This window comes from Bufo bufo, chromosome 3 (assembly GCF_905171765.1).
Source record: "Bufo bufo chromosome 3, aBufBuf1.1, whole genome shotgun sequence".
NCBI classification, from domain to species: Eukaryota; Metazoa; Chordata; class Amphibia; order Anura; family Bufonidae; genus Bufo; species Bufo bufo.
In genome coordinates, this window is record NC_053391.1 from 455554848 (window position 1) to 455569266 (window position 14419).

General features: G+C 41.4%; 1 protein-coding gene across 4 annotated transcripts in view; it reads right to left on the minus strand.

Moving 5' to 3' along the window:
- HERC2 (HECT and RLD domain containing E3 ubiquitin protein ligase 2) overlaps positions 1–14419 on the minus strand; it is a 222288-nt gene that overhangs the window by 110110 nt on the left and 97759 nt on the right. For all 4 annotated transcript variants that reach the window (XM_040425137.1, XM_040425134.1, XM_040425136.1 and 1 more), the window contains exons 25-39: positions 13433–13536; positions 12193–12343; positions 11145–11359; positions 10723–10855; positions 10158–10285; positions 9504–9699; positions 9256–9392; positions 5288–5461; positions 4617–4753; positions 4386–4537; positions 4112–4303; positions 3582–3769; positions 1781–1973; positions 1468–1650; positions 709–893 (exon numbers count right to left, since the gene is read on the minus strand). In XM_040425137.1, the coding sequence (XP_040281071.1) occupies positions 709–893; positions 1468–1650; positions 1781–1973; positions 3582–3769; positions 4112–4303; positions 4386–4537; positions 4617–4753; positions 5288–5461; positions 9256–9392; positions 9504–9699; positions 10158–10285; positions 10723–10855; positions 11145–11359; positions 12193–12343; positions 13433–13536 (2468 nt within the window). The remainder of the gene's footprint in view (positions 1–708; positions 894–1467; positions 1651–1780; positions 1974–3581; positions 3770–4111; positions 4304–4385; positions 4538–4616; positions 4754–5287; positions 5462–9255; positions 9393–9503; positions 9700–10157; positions 10286–10722; positions 10856–11144; positions 11360–12192; positions 12344–13432; positions 13537–14419) is intronic.

Consider the following 14419-nt stretch of genomic DNA (forward strand, 5'->3'; position numbering starts at 1 on the left):
AACACTCGATTTAATTGGCAGCAGCAAATTACACCTGTTCTTGCAATGTGCCCAAATGTTCAAGCTGGTAGCGGGAGGCTTTTGGCAGTGATTAGTGATGTAAAAATATTGACCAACTTGGACTATAGCTGTTAAGAGGGTTTTCCGAGATTTCTATACAGATGACCTCTGGATAGGTCATCAGTATCTGATTGGTGGTCCGACACCCGGGACCCCCGCCAATCAGCTGTTTGGGAAGGCACCAGCACGCACAGTAGCGCTGCAGCCTTCTCTCAGCTCACCAGGCAAAGCGCCAAATTTGTACAGCGGCTGCGCTTGGTATTGCAGAGATGAATGTGCCATCACATGGCCTAGGGAAATCTGCAAGAAGGCCATGGCGCTACTGCGCTCGCCGGTGCCTTCTCAAACAGCTCATCCGCAAGGGTCCCATGTGTCAGACCTCCACCGGTCAGATATTAATGACCCATCCAGAGGATAGGTCATCAGTATAAAAGTCCCGGAAAACCCCTTTAAATTTGTATATTCTGCTGCTGATCTGAAACACTCCTTTATACTTATAAATGTGACTCGCATACTTCAAATGAAAAACAGTTATACACTTCCCCATTTTAAGCAGACCACAGTTTTATTATTCACCAATGACCTCGGTCTCATTCCACCACAAAGCAACATGTGAAAGTAAGTGAAATATAAAGTAACGTAGAATACCTGACGTTGTAATGAAGCTGCAGTAAAGGACTCTGGACCCTCTACAATTTTCATAAGAAGGGCTATCCACTGTGACATGCTCAAGGTACTACACATCTGTGGCATAAGAGCAATGCTACGGATGAATCCCAGTGTGCACCAACTCTTGTGCTGCTCCTTAAATACGACTTTATTTGTTGAAGGAGCTGAAACAGACATGTATAGAATTAGTCAAAATGTCCTCATGGTATAGGTAGATACTGGATTATGATAAATCATGAAAATATATTTCCAGGATTTCACTCGTCCACATACTGTATTTTTCCAGACTTTAAAATGTACCGGACTATAAGATGCACCTAGTACTTGGAGGAGGAAAATAAGCCCCACCAGCCCCAATCAGCCTCAAATAGGACCCCACAGCCCCCTTCAGCCTCAGATCGTCTCCCATCAGACTCAGATCAGATCCTCAGAGTCCTACTCAGCCTCAGAAAAGCCCTCCATCAAACCTCAAATCAGACGTTTAAAAATAAAAATAAATAAATAATAATAATAATAAAATTTAAATTACCTCGCTTGCACTGGACGGAGCCACATATCCAATGCCGCCTGCATGCTAATGACTACTTCCATAATGGAAGTGGCTATTAGCATTCAGACTATAAGATGAACTGCCACTTTTCCCCCACTTTTTGCAGACCGCAAAACACATACGGTCGTGTGCATGTAGCCTTAGAGTTTGAAAAATATAGTATATGAGCTGTAGAACATTCTACCCACCTGTTTTATCCACGGTGCCACTCTCTACCAACATACGGAGCAAGCCGCAAAGAGTCCTGGTTGCTTCTGGTTGCATTATCTCTGCATTCACAGCAGCCGAGAGGCAAACGTTCTGGAGGAGGTTTACAGTGCTCATCAGCATCATTGAGGTAGGGTGTAAATTCCTATCCACCTGTTCTCCCTCTAAAAGATCCAAAGAAACATTAGATAAAAATATCAACCTGAAGGTACATTAACCTCATGTAATACAATAACAAATTACATATGGGGGGGAAAAAAGCCAGAAAAAAATAAATAAAAAAAAACTGTTAACCTGAGTCATCCTCTGTGTCCGAGTCATCTGCCATGGGCTGAGTGGCTGGTGGCGGTTCGGTCAGTTTCAGATCATATTTCCCTTCTTTTCCCATCCTGTAGGAATTTGTACTGCCTGTATCCCACTGTACTCTAATCCAGCCATCCTCTCCCAGTTCTCCGATGACACGGCCAAGTCCTGGAGGAGGCCCATCCTAGAACATGCAAGCATACCTCCTTATATACTTAAAAGATACTCTATTTAACTTCAGAGATATCAAACCTGGTGTAAAGGAAAACTAACTTCGTTACCCATAATAACCAATCAGATTTCAGGTTTTATTTTTCAGTGAAAGGTGGAATCTGATTGGTTGCTCTGGGCAACTAAGCCAGTTTTCCTTTACACCAGTTTTGATAAATTTACCCTATGCCTCAAAGACGGAAAGGTCAACGCCCGGACACACATTATGCAGAAAGAAATGGTAATGTGAAAACTAGGTCATATTTAATAGCTTCCATGGATAGTTAAGAATTCATAGGAGAGTTAATTGGCTTTCACAAGAAGAATGCCCCAGCTACATATAAGTGGTTTATAAAATTTTATACTATATCCCTTAACCCCTTTGTGACCTCTGCCCTAATAGTATGGTGGAAGTAGAGAGTCTTTAAAGATGGCACCCGCTCACGAGCGCAGCAGGCACCATAGCCATCAGGTTTCTGCTGTTTCATACAGCAGAAACCCAGGGATTATGCCTGCCATTGGCAGTAATGGCGATCACACGCTTTTAACTCCTTAGATGCCGTGGTCAAATATGAGCACGGCATCTGAGAGCACAAAAAAACCCCAGCTTGGAACGACTCCCCCACGCAGTTCATTTCATCAGTTCATTGCCTGTGAAAGGCCAGGATTGCTGAGGCTTCGATGCCTTTCACATGTATATTCCAACGTAGGCATGCAGGTGGCAGAACTACATTGCAATATACTGAATCGTCTATTTGTTAAATGAAAAAAAAAAAAAAGAGAAGTGCAAAAATTAAAATCACCCCTTTCCCCAGAAAAATATAAACACTGGAAAAAAAAAATCTAACATCATGGCCATCCCCCAATGCGAAAATGCCCGCAATATTAAAATATAAAAATATTTATCCCATAAGGCAAAACAGCGCATCGGAAAAATATACAATAAAATTACCAATTTGCCTTTTTTTGCACAGATCCGTACACATAACTATAAAAATAAAAAACTTTGAGGGTCAATATATGGCGATGAAAATAAACTTTTTTTTATTTGTATTATAACAAAAGAAAAACTAAAATGTGGTGTCGCCGTAATCCTACTGACCTGGAGAATGAAGGTCATAGGTCAGTTTTACTGAATAAGAAACACAGTAGAAATAAAACCCATAAAACTGTGGCGGAATTGTGCTTTGTTTTTGGTTTTTTTTCAATTTCACCACAATTGGAATTTATTTGCAGCTTCTCACTATGTTGAATGAGATAATAAATGGTGCTATTAGAAAGTACAACTTGTCTTGCAAAAAAAACAAAAAAAAAAAAACTCAATCATCTATGTGAATGAAAAAAAAAAAAACAACATGTTATGGATCTGGGAAAGAGGGAAGTTAAAAATTGAAAATGCAAAAAGGAAAACCACTGGGGGGGGGGGGGGGAAACGGTGTTTAAAGGGGTTGCCAAGCTTTTTCTACCTAAAATTCTTTTGGGTAACTTCACAAATTGTTTAAGAACTACTTTAAAGAAAAAAAGAAAAATCACCTATGAATCTGTTTCTCTCTAGCAGTACAGTAACCAGAAAACTGCATACCTGGTCTCCCCACTTCCAGTCTACTCCTCTCATGACTCTAGTGCCAATTTTCATCATAGATGCAAGTTCTGGTCCAGAGGCAGGTATCTGAACTGGTACAGCTTCCTTTCTAGACTCCTCCAAAACAGTTGCGGAAGCTCCTAGTAAGCTTATACTCGAATCTTCTTCACAGTTATCACAAGAAGGACCTGGGTAAGCCAAATCAAGGATGTAAGTGATTATGTAAAGAGGAACAACTGGTCAATAATTCTGCAGGTTCTCTAAACCCTAATGAAAGTCTTAGAACCCGGCATACTCAGATCTTTGAGAATGATAATGAGTTTGTCTTGGGTCAAATTATCTGACAAAAAAAAACCCCATCCAAACAGACAAATAAAACCATGAACACATTACGAAAAACGTTTAAAATACAAAAAGGACATTTACTGGCTCCACTTTGTCAAATTTTATTTTGTGACGGGGACTGCAAAATTATTTAAAATTAGACACAAATGTTCTGCAGCAGTCTTTCAAAAAACAGGAATCCATACCAATTAGTCGGAGGATGGTTTGAGTCAATGCCAGCATGCCAGAATTGACCAGCAAGTTGAGGCTATTTGCGCCATGCTGACGTGTCAGCATGTTCAGCATAACCAGCAAGAATCTGGCTTGTGGAATGGTCCCCAGGCTTGGTCCAGAGGGATTCTCATTGGTGATGGTCTGAAGAGGAACAGGCTGGATGCCTACAATGACAACAAGTTTTTACGTTTCAGCAGCAGCCATTAATACATAAAACAGAATTTACTATTACACAAAGGCACTCACCCATATCTTTAAATCTGCTAGTGGCATCAAGCAATATATTTCTAATGTTCTGAATGGCCCAGGCATACAGTTTTCCATAAGTCACCTCAAGTAGCATACGATTAAAGGGGGGAATAAGGTCAACATCCTTCAAACAGTCTGTCAGTGGTTCACTGAAACATAAGGAACAGTGGAAATATTGAACCGCCAAAATAGCCTCAAAAAAGTTAAATAATTAGCATTAAAATATACCTTAAATTGGTTCCTTCAGGAACAAGTCGCTGCCAACCACAAAACATTGCATACTGGACAGATGGAAGTAGGAAGCTTTTGGTGGCCAATTTTAACATGGTATCTATACCTTCTAGGCGAACTTCTGCTCTTTCCAGCTGCAAGAAAATGCAAACCATGGAGTTTAAAGGGAGCGTACAGTCCTTTTACACTGATGGCCTATCCTTGTGATAGGCTATCAATATCCGACCGGTGGGAGGTCCAACAAGCCGACCTCTTAGATTAGCTGTTCAAAAGTAGCTCCAACACTGGAAATAGAAATGTTTTGGACCAGCACTGCATTAACCAGTTCTGTCCACTACATAACAGAGCTACTCCTGAACACCTGATCTTTCCACATCACATTCATAATGGTTTATCAAGGTTACAACTATCTACCAAGGTCTATTAATCCTTCAATCACTCAACCTGAGCCTAAAAATATCCAGCCTCTCCTCATATTAGAACAGCACCCATATTCCACACAGCCTGGACTTTACTAGTTTGGGCAGGATGCGGTCTCTCCATAGTATCAGCACATCCATCCATGAATTCTTCTAATACCAATGGCTATGCATTACTCAAGTGTTATTTCACTTCTAACCGCTGTAAATAGAGGTTAACATGAGACCAGCGATGAAATAGAGCCTCACCTGTTTTAGTAAGCATTTCCTCATTTTTTCTACATCGACTGGTTCTTCCTTCAGTGCAAACTCCATAACTGTGCCAAGCAAGGCAGACTGTGGGTATGTACCCTGTACATTATGCTTCAGCCACTTGTATTTATGGACACCAGTTACAGAGCTTAGGATTGGCTGCCATTTATCCTTAGGAAAAAAAAAAGTTTATTTGGCAACTTAAAGGGAACCTGTCACCTCTACTATGCTTTCTAAATGTTCATTGTGTTACCCTAAACATATAAATGACACTTTTAATTTCATTTGCAGACAAATTCAATAATTATCCATTTTTGTACTTCCCGCCTTTTATGCAAATTAAGATAAAAGAGTCATATCTTACTTGTGTGACCAGAGAAGAGTCATATTTTCAAGCTCTGACTCATCTCAGGTTAATTTGCATATGTATCAAATCGGTTATTTTTACACAATAAAAGCACACAGAGCTATGGGAACTGGGTATTGCAGATGTGCTAGCGGCCATCTAGCAACCCATGTCCTCAGCTCTATACACAAAATCCCGGTGACAGGTTCCCTTTAACCAGTTCAAGAGCAGGTTTCCATTTCTTTAACGCACTAATCTTTGAAAGCCACAACTTTTTCTTGTTTGGTTAGATAAGGTTTTCTGTGCTTTTTTTGGTGATCTGTGGTGCATTATTTTATTTTATTTTTTTCATTTTTATTTTAGTATTTTTTTTTTATGTTTTATACTCCGGAAAATGTAAAAATAAATAAAATGCACAACCGGCACACTGCAGAACAGCGGTTTGTGGCTCCCATCATGCTGGACAGAAACACAGCTGATTGTGCAATCAGCTGTGTTTCTGACCTGAGCACTGCACAGTGCTGGATTAAAAGGTGCTGCTCCTGCACTCTAGCAGGTCAGGTCCTCCGCTGCCAGGGACAGCCAGGGGCCCAAGGTACATTACAGCTTCTGCCGTCGCCTCAGATAGGTTCATAACACTCAATCAGCAATGCCTCTTTTATCCATCACGTGATCGCCGGGGTCTTAGCTTCTTTGAATGCTCGTTATAAGAAAAATAGTGCAAAATACATTATATATAAAAAGGTCGCCCAGAAGTCTTCCAATGGCCTCTTGGGAGCATATTATGAGGCAAAAATACAGTCAGGTCCATAAATATTGGGACATCGACACAATTCTAACATTTTGGCTCTATACATCACCACAATGGATTTGAAATGAAACGAACAAGATGTTCTTTACCTGCAGACTGTCAGCTTTAATTTGAGAGTATTTACATCCAAATCAGGTGAACTGTGTATAACAGTTTGCATATGTGCCTCCCACTTGTTAAGGAACCAAAAGTAATGGGACGATTGGCTTCTCAGCTGTTCCATGGCAAGGTGTGTGTTATTCCCTCATTATCCCAATTACAATGAGCAGATAAAAGGTCCAGAGTTCATTTCAAGTGTGCTATTTGCATTTGGAATCTGTTCCCGTCAACTCTCAAGATGTGATCCAAAGAGCTGTCACTATCAGTGAAGCAAGCCATCATTAGGCTGAAAAAACACAACAAACCCATCAGAGAGATAGCAAAAACATTAGGCGTGGCCAAAACAACTATTTGGAACATTCTAAAAGAGAAGGAACGCACCAGTGAGCTCAGCAACACCAAAAGACTCGGGAGACCACTGAAAACAACTGTGGTGGATGACCGAAGGATTCTTTCCCTGGTGAAGAAAACACCCTTCACAACAGTTGGCCAGATCAAGAACACTCTCCAGGAGGCAGGTGTATGTGTGTCAAAGTCAACAATCAAGAGAAGACTTCACCAGAGTGAATACAGAGGGTTCACCACAAGATGTAAACCATTGGTGAGCCTCAAAAACAGAAAGGCCAGATTAGAGATGGCCAAACGACATCTAAAAAAAGCCTTCACAGTTCTGGAACAACATCCTATGGACAGATGAGACCAAGATCAACTTGTACCAAAGTGATGGGAAGAGAAGACTATGGAGAAGGAAAGGAACTGCTCATGATCCTAAGCATGCCACATCATCAGTGAAGCATGGTGGTGGTAGTGTCATGGCGTGGGCATGTATGGCTGCCAATGGAACTGGTTCTCTTGTATTTATTGATGATGTGGCTGTTGACAAAAGCAGCAGGATGAATTCTGAAGTGTTTCGGGCAATATTATCTGCTCATATTCAGCCAAATGCATCAGAACTCATTGGACGGCGCTTCACAGTGCAGATGGACAATGACCCAAAGCATACTGCAAAAGCAACCAAAGAGTTTTTTAAGGGCAAGAAGTGAAATGTTATGCAATGGCCGAGTCAATCACCTGACCTGAATCCGATTGAGCATGCATTTCACTTGCTGAAGACAAAACTGAAGGGAAAATGCCCCAAGAACAAGCAGGAACTGAAGACAGTTGCAGTAGAGGCCTGGCAGATCATCACCAGGGATGAAACCCAACGTCTGGTGATGTCTATGTGTTCCAGACTTCAGGCTGTAATTGACTGTGAAGGATTTGCAACAAAGTATTAAAAAGTGAAAGTTTGATTTATGATTATTATTCTGTCCCATTACTTTTGGTTCCTTAACAAGTGGGAGGCACATATGCAAACTGTTGTAATTCCTACACCGTTCACCTGATTTGGATGTAAATACCCTCAAATTAAAGCTGACAGTCTGCAGTTAAAGCACATCTTGTTCGTTTCATTTCAAATCCATTGTGGTGGTGTATAGAGACAAAAATATTAGAATTGTGTCAATGTTCCAATATTTATGGACCTGACTGTATATGCCTGTCACACAGATAGAACCTATAACTGGTATAATAGGGGCTTAAGCGGCGACCTTTCCTTTCATCCTGCCTCATTCCATAAATGAGCGCTTACCGTCACTGCAGGAATGAGGCAGGCGCGCATTTATGGAATGAGGCAGGATGAAAGGAAATGTCGCCGCTTAAGCCCCTATTACACTGCATTATTTTTGGGCCAATTACTGGGAACAAGTTTTCATTGGAACACTCATTCCTGATAAATGGCCTGGAAAAGTGTGCCCCTGAACAGCCAATAAACAACAAACACTTGTTTGTCGGCTGATCTGCATCTTGCATCAGAATGAAAGATGTAATATGATCGTCAGTATGTCACCCTGTGTAATCAGGGATGTGCTGCCAATAAATCAATAGAACTGAATGAATGAGGAATGACTGTGGTAGCGATCGTTCCTAACCATTCACTTTTCAGGTCTAATAGGTTAATGCAAATGAGCACGAATTGCCATTTTTGCCGCACCTTGAATTAGAGCAATAGGACAACGCAGCCAAAAATGGTTGGGCACCCCTGCTCTACAACCTCACTGCAGAGCTTATCTGGGTCTGCTAAGACCCAGCAGCTAGTGCTGATGCCTGGCCCTCAGTGATCACATAATCACTAGGAGCGAAACAGGAAAAAGCTCCTGTAAAATCAATATACACAGTGCTCTTTGAGTGCTGTGTATACAGCAATGGGAAAGGGGTCGGTAAAAATCCATCCGTGCCTTCTCCATGGGAGCCCTCCTGTCAGCAGGCTCCAGCTGCATGATTAGCATGAAACTGCATTGAAATGCCCTAGCAGAGGTAAGTGCTGACTGCCCAGACGTATATAGTGAACAGGTGGTCAGCAAGTGGTTAGAGAACCAATTCTTCTAATTCGGAATACAACAGTTCCATTTATTCTGTTCCGGTACCCTCAAGTCACAAGGAAAAGAACCTTTTCCAAATCCTAGAAGGCCTGGGTTAGGACTAGTTCACAACAGCTGTTCCGTCCTACACTTTTAGAATAAAAGAAAAAATAAACTAGAATGATCTTACACCAATGTGATAAAAGGTCTACCCATATTGATAACGGTACAGTTCAAGATATGAAACTGCACATTGAAAAAATGAGCCATTTTAAAAATCCTAGACTAGATGCACAAGCTTTCTACATACCTTGGGTGATTTTACGGATAGGGGTTTCTTATCCAGAGATAAAGGACTAGAAGGTAAGACAAAAGATTCTTCTTGTTCTCCTTCTTCGTTGCCAATTTTAGTATCATCCACATCTGCAGACTCAGACTTTTTGGGCACTATAAAAGATATTGTTTAAAAAAATTTAGCTTCAAAGACAAAAAAACCTCCAGAAAGGGCTCATACACATTATATATGCTCCTTGGGCTGACACCTATTTACAGTCATACCTTTTTTCTTCCTTTTTTCCCTGATAATGCTTTGAACTATTCTTTTCCACCTCGGGATGGAGCTGAGGAGCTTCAACTTTGACACAATTGACAGGTCATTACAGACGGCAGGACGCAGCTCATTGAAGAGAAACCGGAGGCGTTCAATGACTGGAGCACATACTTCTTTGTAGGAGCGCCCTTGTTCTTGATGGGTCTAAAAGGTGGCACGAAAACAGTCATATACATACTTGACCCTTTTAGGGAAGGCTCACAATTGCGTTAAACGGATCTGGCAGACTGTTGCAGCAGAGAACAGCCTGCTGGAGTTCACCAGCTTCGGACTAGACGGATGCTGCAGTTCACCGCCAGGCCCCATTGACTCTAATGGTATGTAATGGGAATCCAGATGGTTTGTGGCACGAGTGCTGGGTTCCGGCCGGGAAAAAAAACCACGTTTGAATGCAACTGCTTTAGTCTAAACGAAAGCCGGCATTTTGCCAGAAAGCAGCCAGATCCCATTATTGTCAATGGGGTCTGGCAACGAACGGCAGTAACTAGCAAACTCCAGCATGCTTTTCTCTGCTGGGGCAGCCTGCCGGATCTGTTTATAGTAAGTGTGAACCTACCAGACCATATAACAAACAAATGGTGAATAGCAACGGGAAGACTAACCTTTATGAGAGAGCATTTAGCTTGATAAACTACTCGGCACACATCCACCACAGATTTGGGCAATGTCTTGTGTTTTACTTGGTCCAAATTCAAAGCACCATGATGAACCATAGACAAAGCAATGTTACCTATACCAGGCAAAAAAAACACCATAGTAAGCACAATATTATGTAATATACCCAAGCGTCTGCAGATATACTTAGAGGTGTTAATAAGCTCTGCAAAACTGACGGTCTATTCTAAGGAGAGGACATCAATAACAGATTGTGGGGGGACCAACTCTGAGCACCCCTGCTGATTGAAGGGGCTGCATCCTCTTCGTTCTTCACAAGACACAGATCTACACTTTTAGTAATGTCTGGTATTGCAGCTCAATGCAAGCCCATCTTATGCAGAGAAGCGGCCCCATCTGTCAGCTGATCAGCAGGGGTGCAGAGTAGTGACCTCCACCGATTTGATAACGACAGGCCACACCATCAATTTTGTAAAGCTGGAAAGGCACATTAAAGAATATTTGAAACAGCATTTAAAGAATATTTGAACCCTTCTCCTATGCCCGGCATACCTAAATCTTCATGTTTCAATAGACAGCAGAGCAGCAGACGGCCTACTTCTTCGACTGGATGTTCTGGAGGAAATGTGATTGGTGTGGTCAAGTGACACTGTTTACAGTACCGCTCTATCTGACACAGAAAGTCCTGAGAATCAGAGGATAGACATAAAAGAGTATGAAACAAGCAAAATAGAAAAGGTCTGTAAAAAAATAAAAATAAAATAAAAAACACTGCAAAATTCCTAAAAATACATTTTTCCTTATGAAGTCTTCTGTAAATAAAGCTTAAAAGTATAATGAAAGTGTATGCAGCCTTCTATTATGTTTTCAAATAAAAGTGTGAACGTAAATTATCTCATATCTCTAAAAAAATCTAATGGGAAATAGAGATGAAGTGAAGACCCACAAAAACTGTCTCAAACACTGAAATTTACCTTGACAGTGTGATCCTGAGTATTATTGTCTGCGATAGCTTGAAGGAAGGGCTGGGAATGATCACTCATGGACAGGCGATGTCCGTACAGTTTGGATTTGTTAGGGGTAGTGTTGCCTTGGGAGCTGCTGTGGTCCTCATCTTTTTCCTCATTATAGCTGTAATGAATCTGGCTGGTTTGGAGACCTCCGGAAAATATTGAGGATTTAAGCCATCCTACAAGCAAAAGAAATTTATGCTGAACAATAAGATTTTGAAATACACAATACAAATACAGAAGAAAATAACCTTTTTACAAAATGTGCCCATGCAAGTAAAAATCATAAGGTTTAGAGCAGGTGTCCTTGATGCTTAAGAGCAAGCCTGTTACCCCACTTAGAGTAATGCTAATGGAGGGTAATGCTGATCTGTCATGGTGGAAATTAGAATACTTGTCATATGCCGTGGCTGAGGTTAGGGAAGGACCCGAGCAGACTGTGCTACACGGTTTTATTAACTACTATAGAAGTGAATGGGAGCTACAGAAACAGTGGATTCTACTCTGTTACTGTAGCTCACATTCACTTCTATAGGAGTTAAAGCGTCACTAACTTTTGATGTGTTAAAGAGACATATGAATAGTTGTGATCAGTGGTGGTCTGGACACTGAGAGCCCCACTGTTCTCTAGAACTAGATGAGAGGGGAGTGCTCGTATCACGCTCTGTCTCCTCGTTGCACAAGACTGGCCCGTCTTGATTCCATTCTCACCAGCGAGGAGAGAAATCGCAATATGCGCACACTTCTCTCCCCTCTTTCTAGAGAACATCTTGGGTCTAAGCACACAGAACCCCACCGATCACAACTTTTGATGCGTCTCTGTGACATACCAATGGTTGTGTGAAAAGTTAGTGACGTTTTAAAGAAAGTGTAGTAGAGCCGTTTCTGTAAACCCGACCATCTCTAGCCGCCATATAAAAAGGGCGTTACGATCTCGCACCTTGTATAGCTGAGATGGAGATAACCCTTTATTATATACATGTCATATAGAGCTTATTAACACAACACTTACTAGCACACTCAATTTCCACAGAAGACAAAGGTGTACTTAGGGACAAGTAAGAAGCATGAAGTCCTAGGAGCAAACCCAAGTTTCGTTCAGTGTCCACAAGTGGAGAAGACAGACTGCTGAGATCCGGGGCTGTAATCACTTCTTGATCAGGCTATGGGAAGAAATATTAAGCAGAGAAAACTATTGAAATGGAACAAAAGAAAATGGTGAAATACCAGAAAGATACCCAATAAAATGTATAACTGGAGAAATGTGTAGAGCATTAAAATAAATTGATCACAAAAATACAACAAACAGAACCAAAAGAAGCAAGGCTCTGTTCACATTAAAGGGTTTGTCTCACTTCAGCAAGTGGCATTGATCATGTAGAGAAAGTAAATACAAGCCGCTTACTAATGTATTGCATTTGGCCATATTGCTTCCTTTGCTGGCAGGATTCATTTTTCCATCATATTATACATTGCTCGTTTCCATGGTTACAGACCACCCTGCAATCCATCAGCGGTGGTCATGCCTGCACACTATAGGACTAAGTGTCAGCCTCTCAGGTGGCCAGGACCATGGGAGCGCATTTATGCCAGTGTTTTTTCCTATATTGTGCAAGCACGACCACCACTGATGGATTGCAGGGTGGTCGTAACCATAGAAATGAGCAGTGTATAATGTAATGGAAAAATGAATCCAGCCAGCAAAGGAAGCAATATGGATAATCACAATACATTAGTAAGTGCCTTGTATTAGCTTTATCTACATGATAAATGCCACTTACTGAAGTGACACAACCCCTTTAAGTGTGTACTGAAGTACAAAGATTGTGTGCGGAAATAAGTACAGCTGTATAAATTAATGCCCCCAGTATATGCAGATATGCATCCTATTTGTCTGCTCTATGTGAAGAGAACATTAATTCCTTAAAGGGAATCTCCCACCACAATCTTAGACTATCTGGAACACATTAACAGTACTGTAATAACAATCCTGGACAACCCCTTTAAGATTTCAAAATGCTTTAAAATTTAAATAGCCATATTGGTGATTACCAGAAATCAAATGTATAAAGTGGTTTGAGAACTAATATCAAAAGACACACAAATGCACATTTGGATCCTAAAAGGATGAAATACAATAGATTTTTGTTGCCCAAGATACTAATTATTAAATAACATTAACATAGAATGCTACTAGTAACCACCAATTTCCTAATTTACTTATAAAACACAATAAACTGTAGTTTGCTTACCTCCATGTAGTGGCCCACACAAAAGGCATGCATGGACTCTCTGGTGTCATCAAACTGAAGTGCAGCCTCCAAAGCCACCACAGGGTCTTCACCAGCAAAGTGGGCTACGGAAGATTACACAAAATATTAGCACAATGTTATTAAGGGTACATTCGCACAAACGCAAGCCGTCCGTGCCCGTGCTGCAGACCACAAATTGCGGTCCGCAATGCATGGACACCAGCTGTGTGAATCCCGTATGGCAGCACAGACCCATTGACTTGAACAGGTCCACAATCTGCAAATATACAGCAAAAGATGCGCTTCTGATCCATGCGTCCGCGTCGTATCTTGAGGATTACAGACCCATTTAAGTCAATAGGTCTGCTCCGTGATACAGGATTCGCACGTCCAGTGCCCGTATATTGTGGAACCGCTGTTTGCGGTCCGCAATACTGGCACAGACAGCCTACGGTGGTGTGAATGGACCGTAAAGTAGATAAATTACAGCACAAGTGAGGGAAAGCTGTCCACAAGCATTGTGAAAACTATAATAACATTCGAAATTATCTTTGATCCTGGTCCTCGACTCTTAGGAGCATCAGGGACCGGCAGGTGATGGTCCAGACAAAGCTCAATACATAACAGCATAGCAAATAATGGGAATGCCCACTGTGATATACCATTGCTTCATGGGTTAGGAGGGGATTAACACTTAAACATTTAAACCATTTTTTTTTCTCTACATAGTACATCTGTAGAGGATACTCTGCTGAGATATGCTATGCCAGGCTTTAATGAAGGACAAGGACAGGCAAGAGCACTGCATAGCACAACGCTTCTCCTGCCTGTCCTCGCTCCATCAAAGCCTGGCATAGCACACTGGTTCAGGATATCCCGAACTTATGTGATATACAGAAATTTCATTGCAGCAGGCACAAGCAGGAGCAGTGGTGTGCTCATACCAGTACGGTGCTCACTTCAGTGCATATTTTAGGAATCAGAACC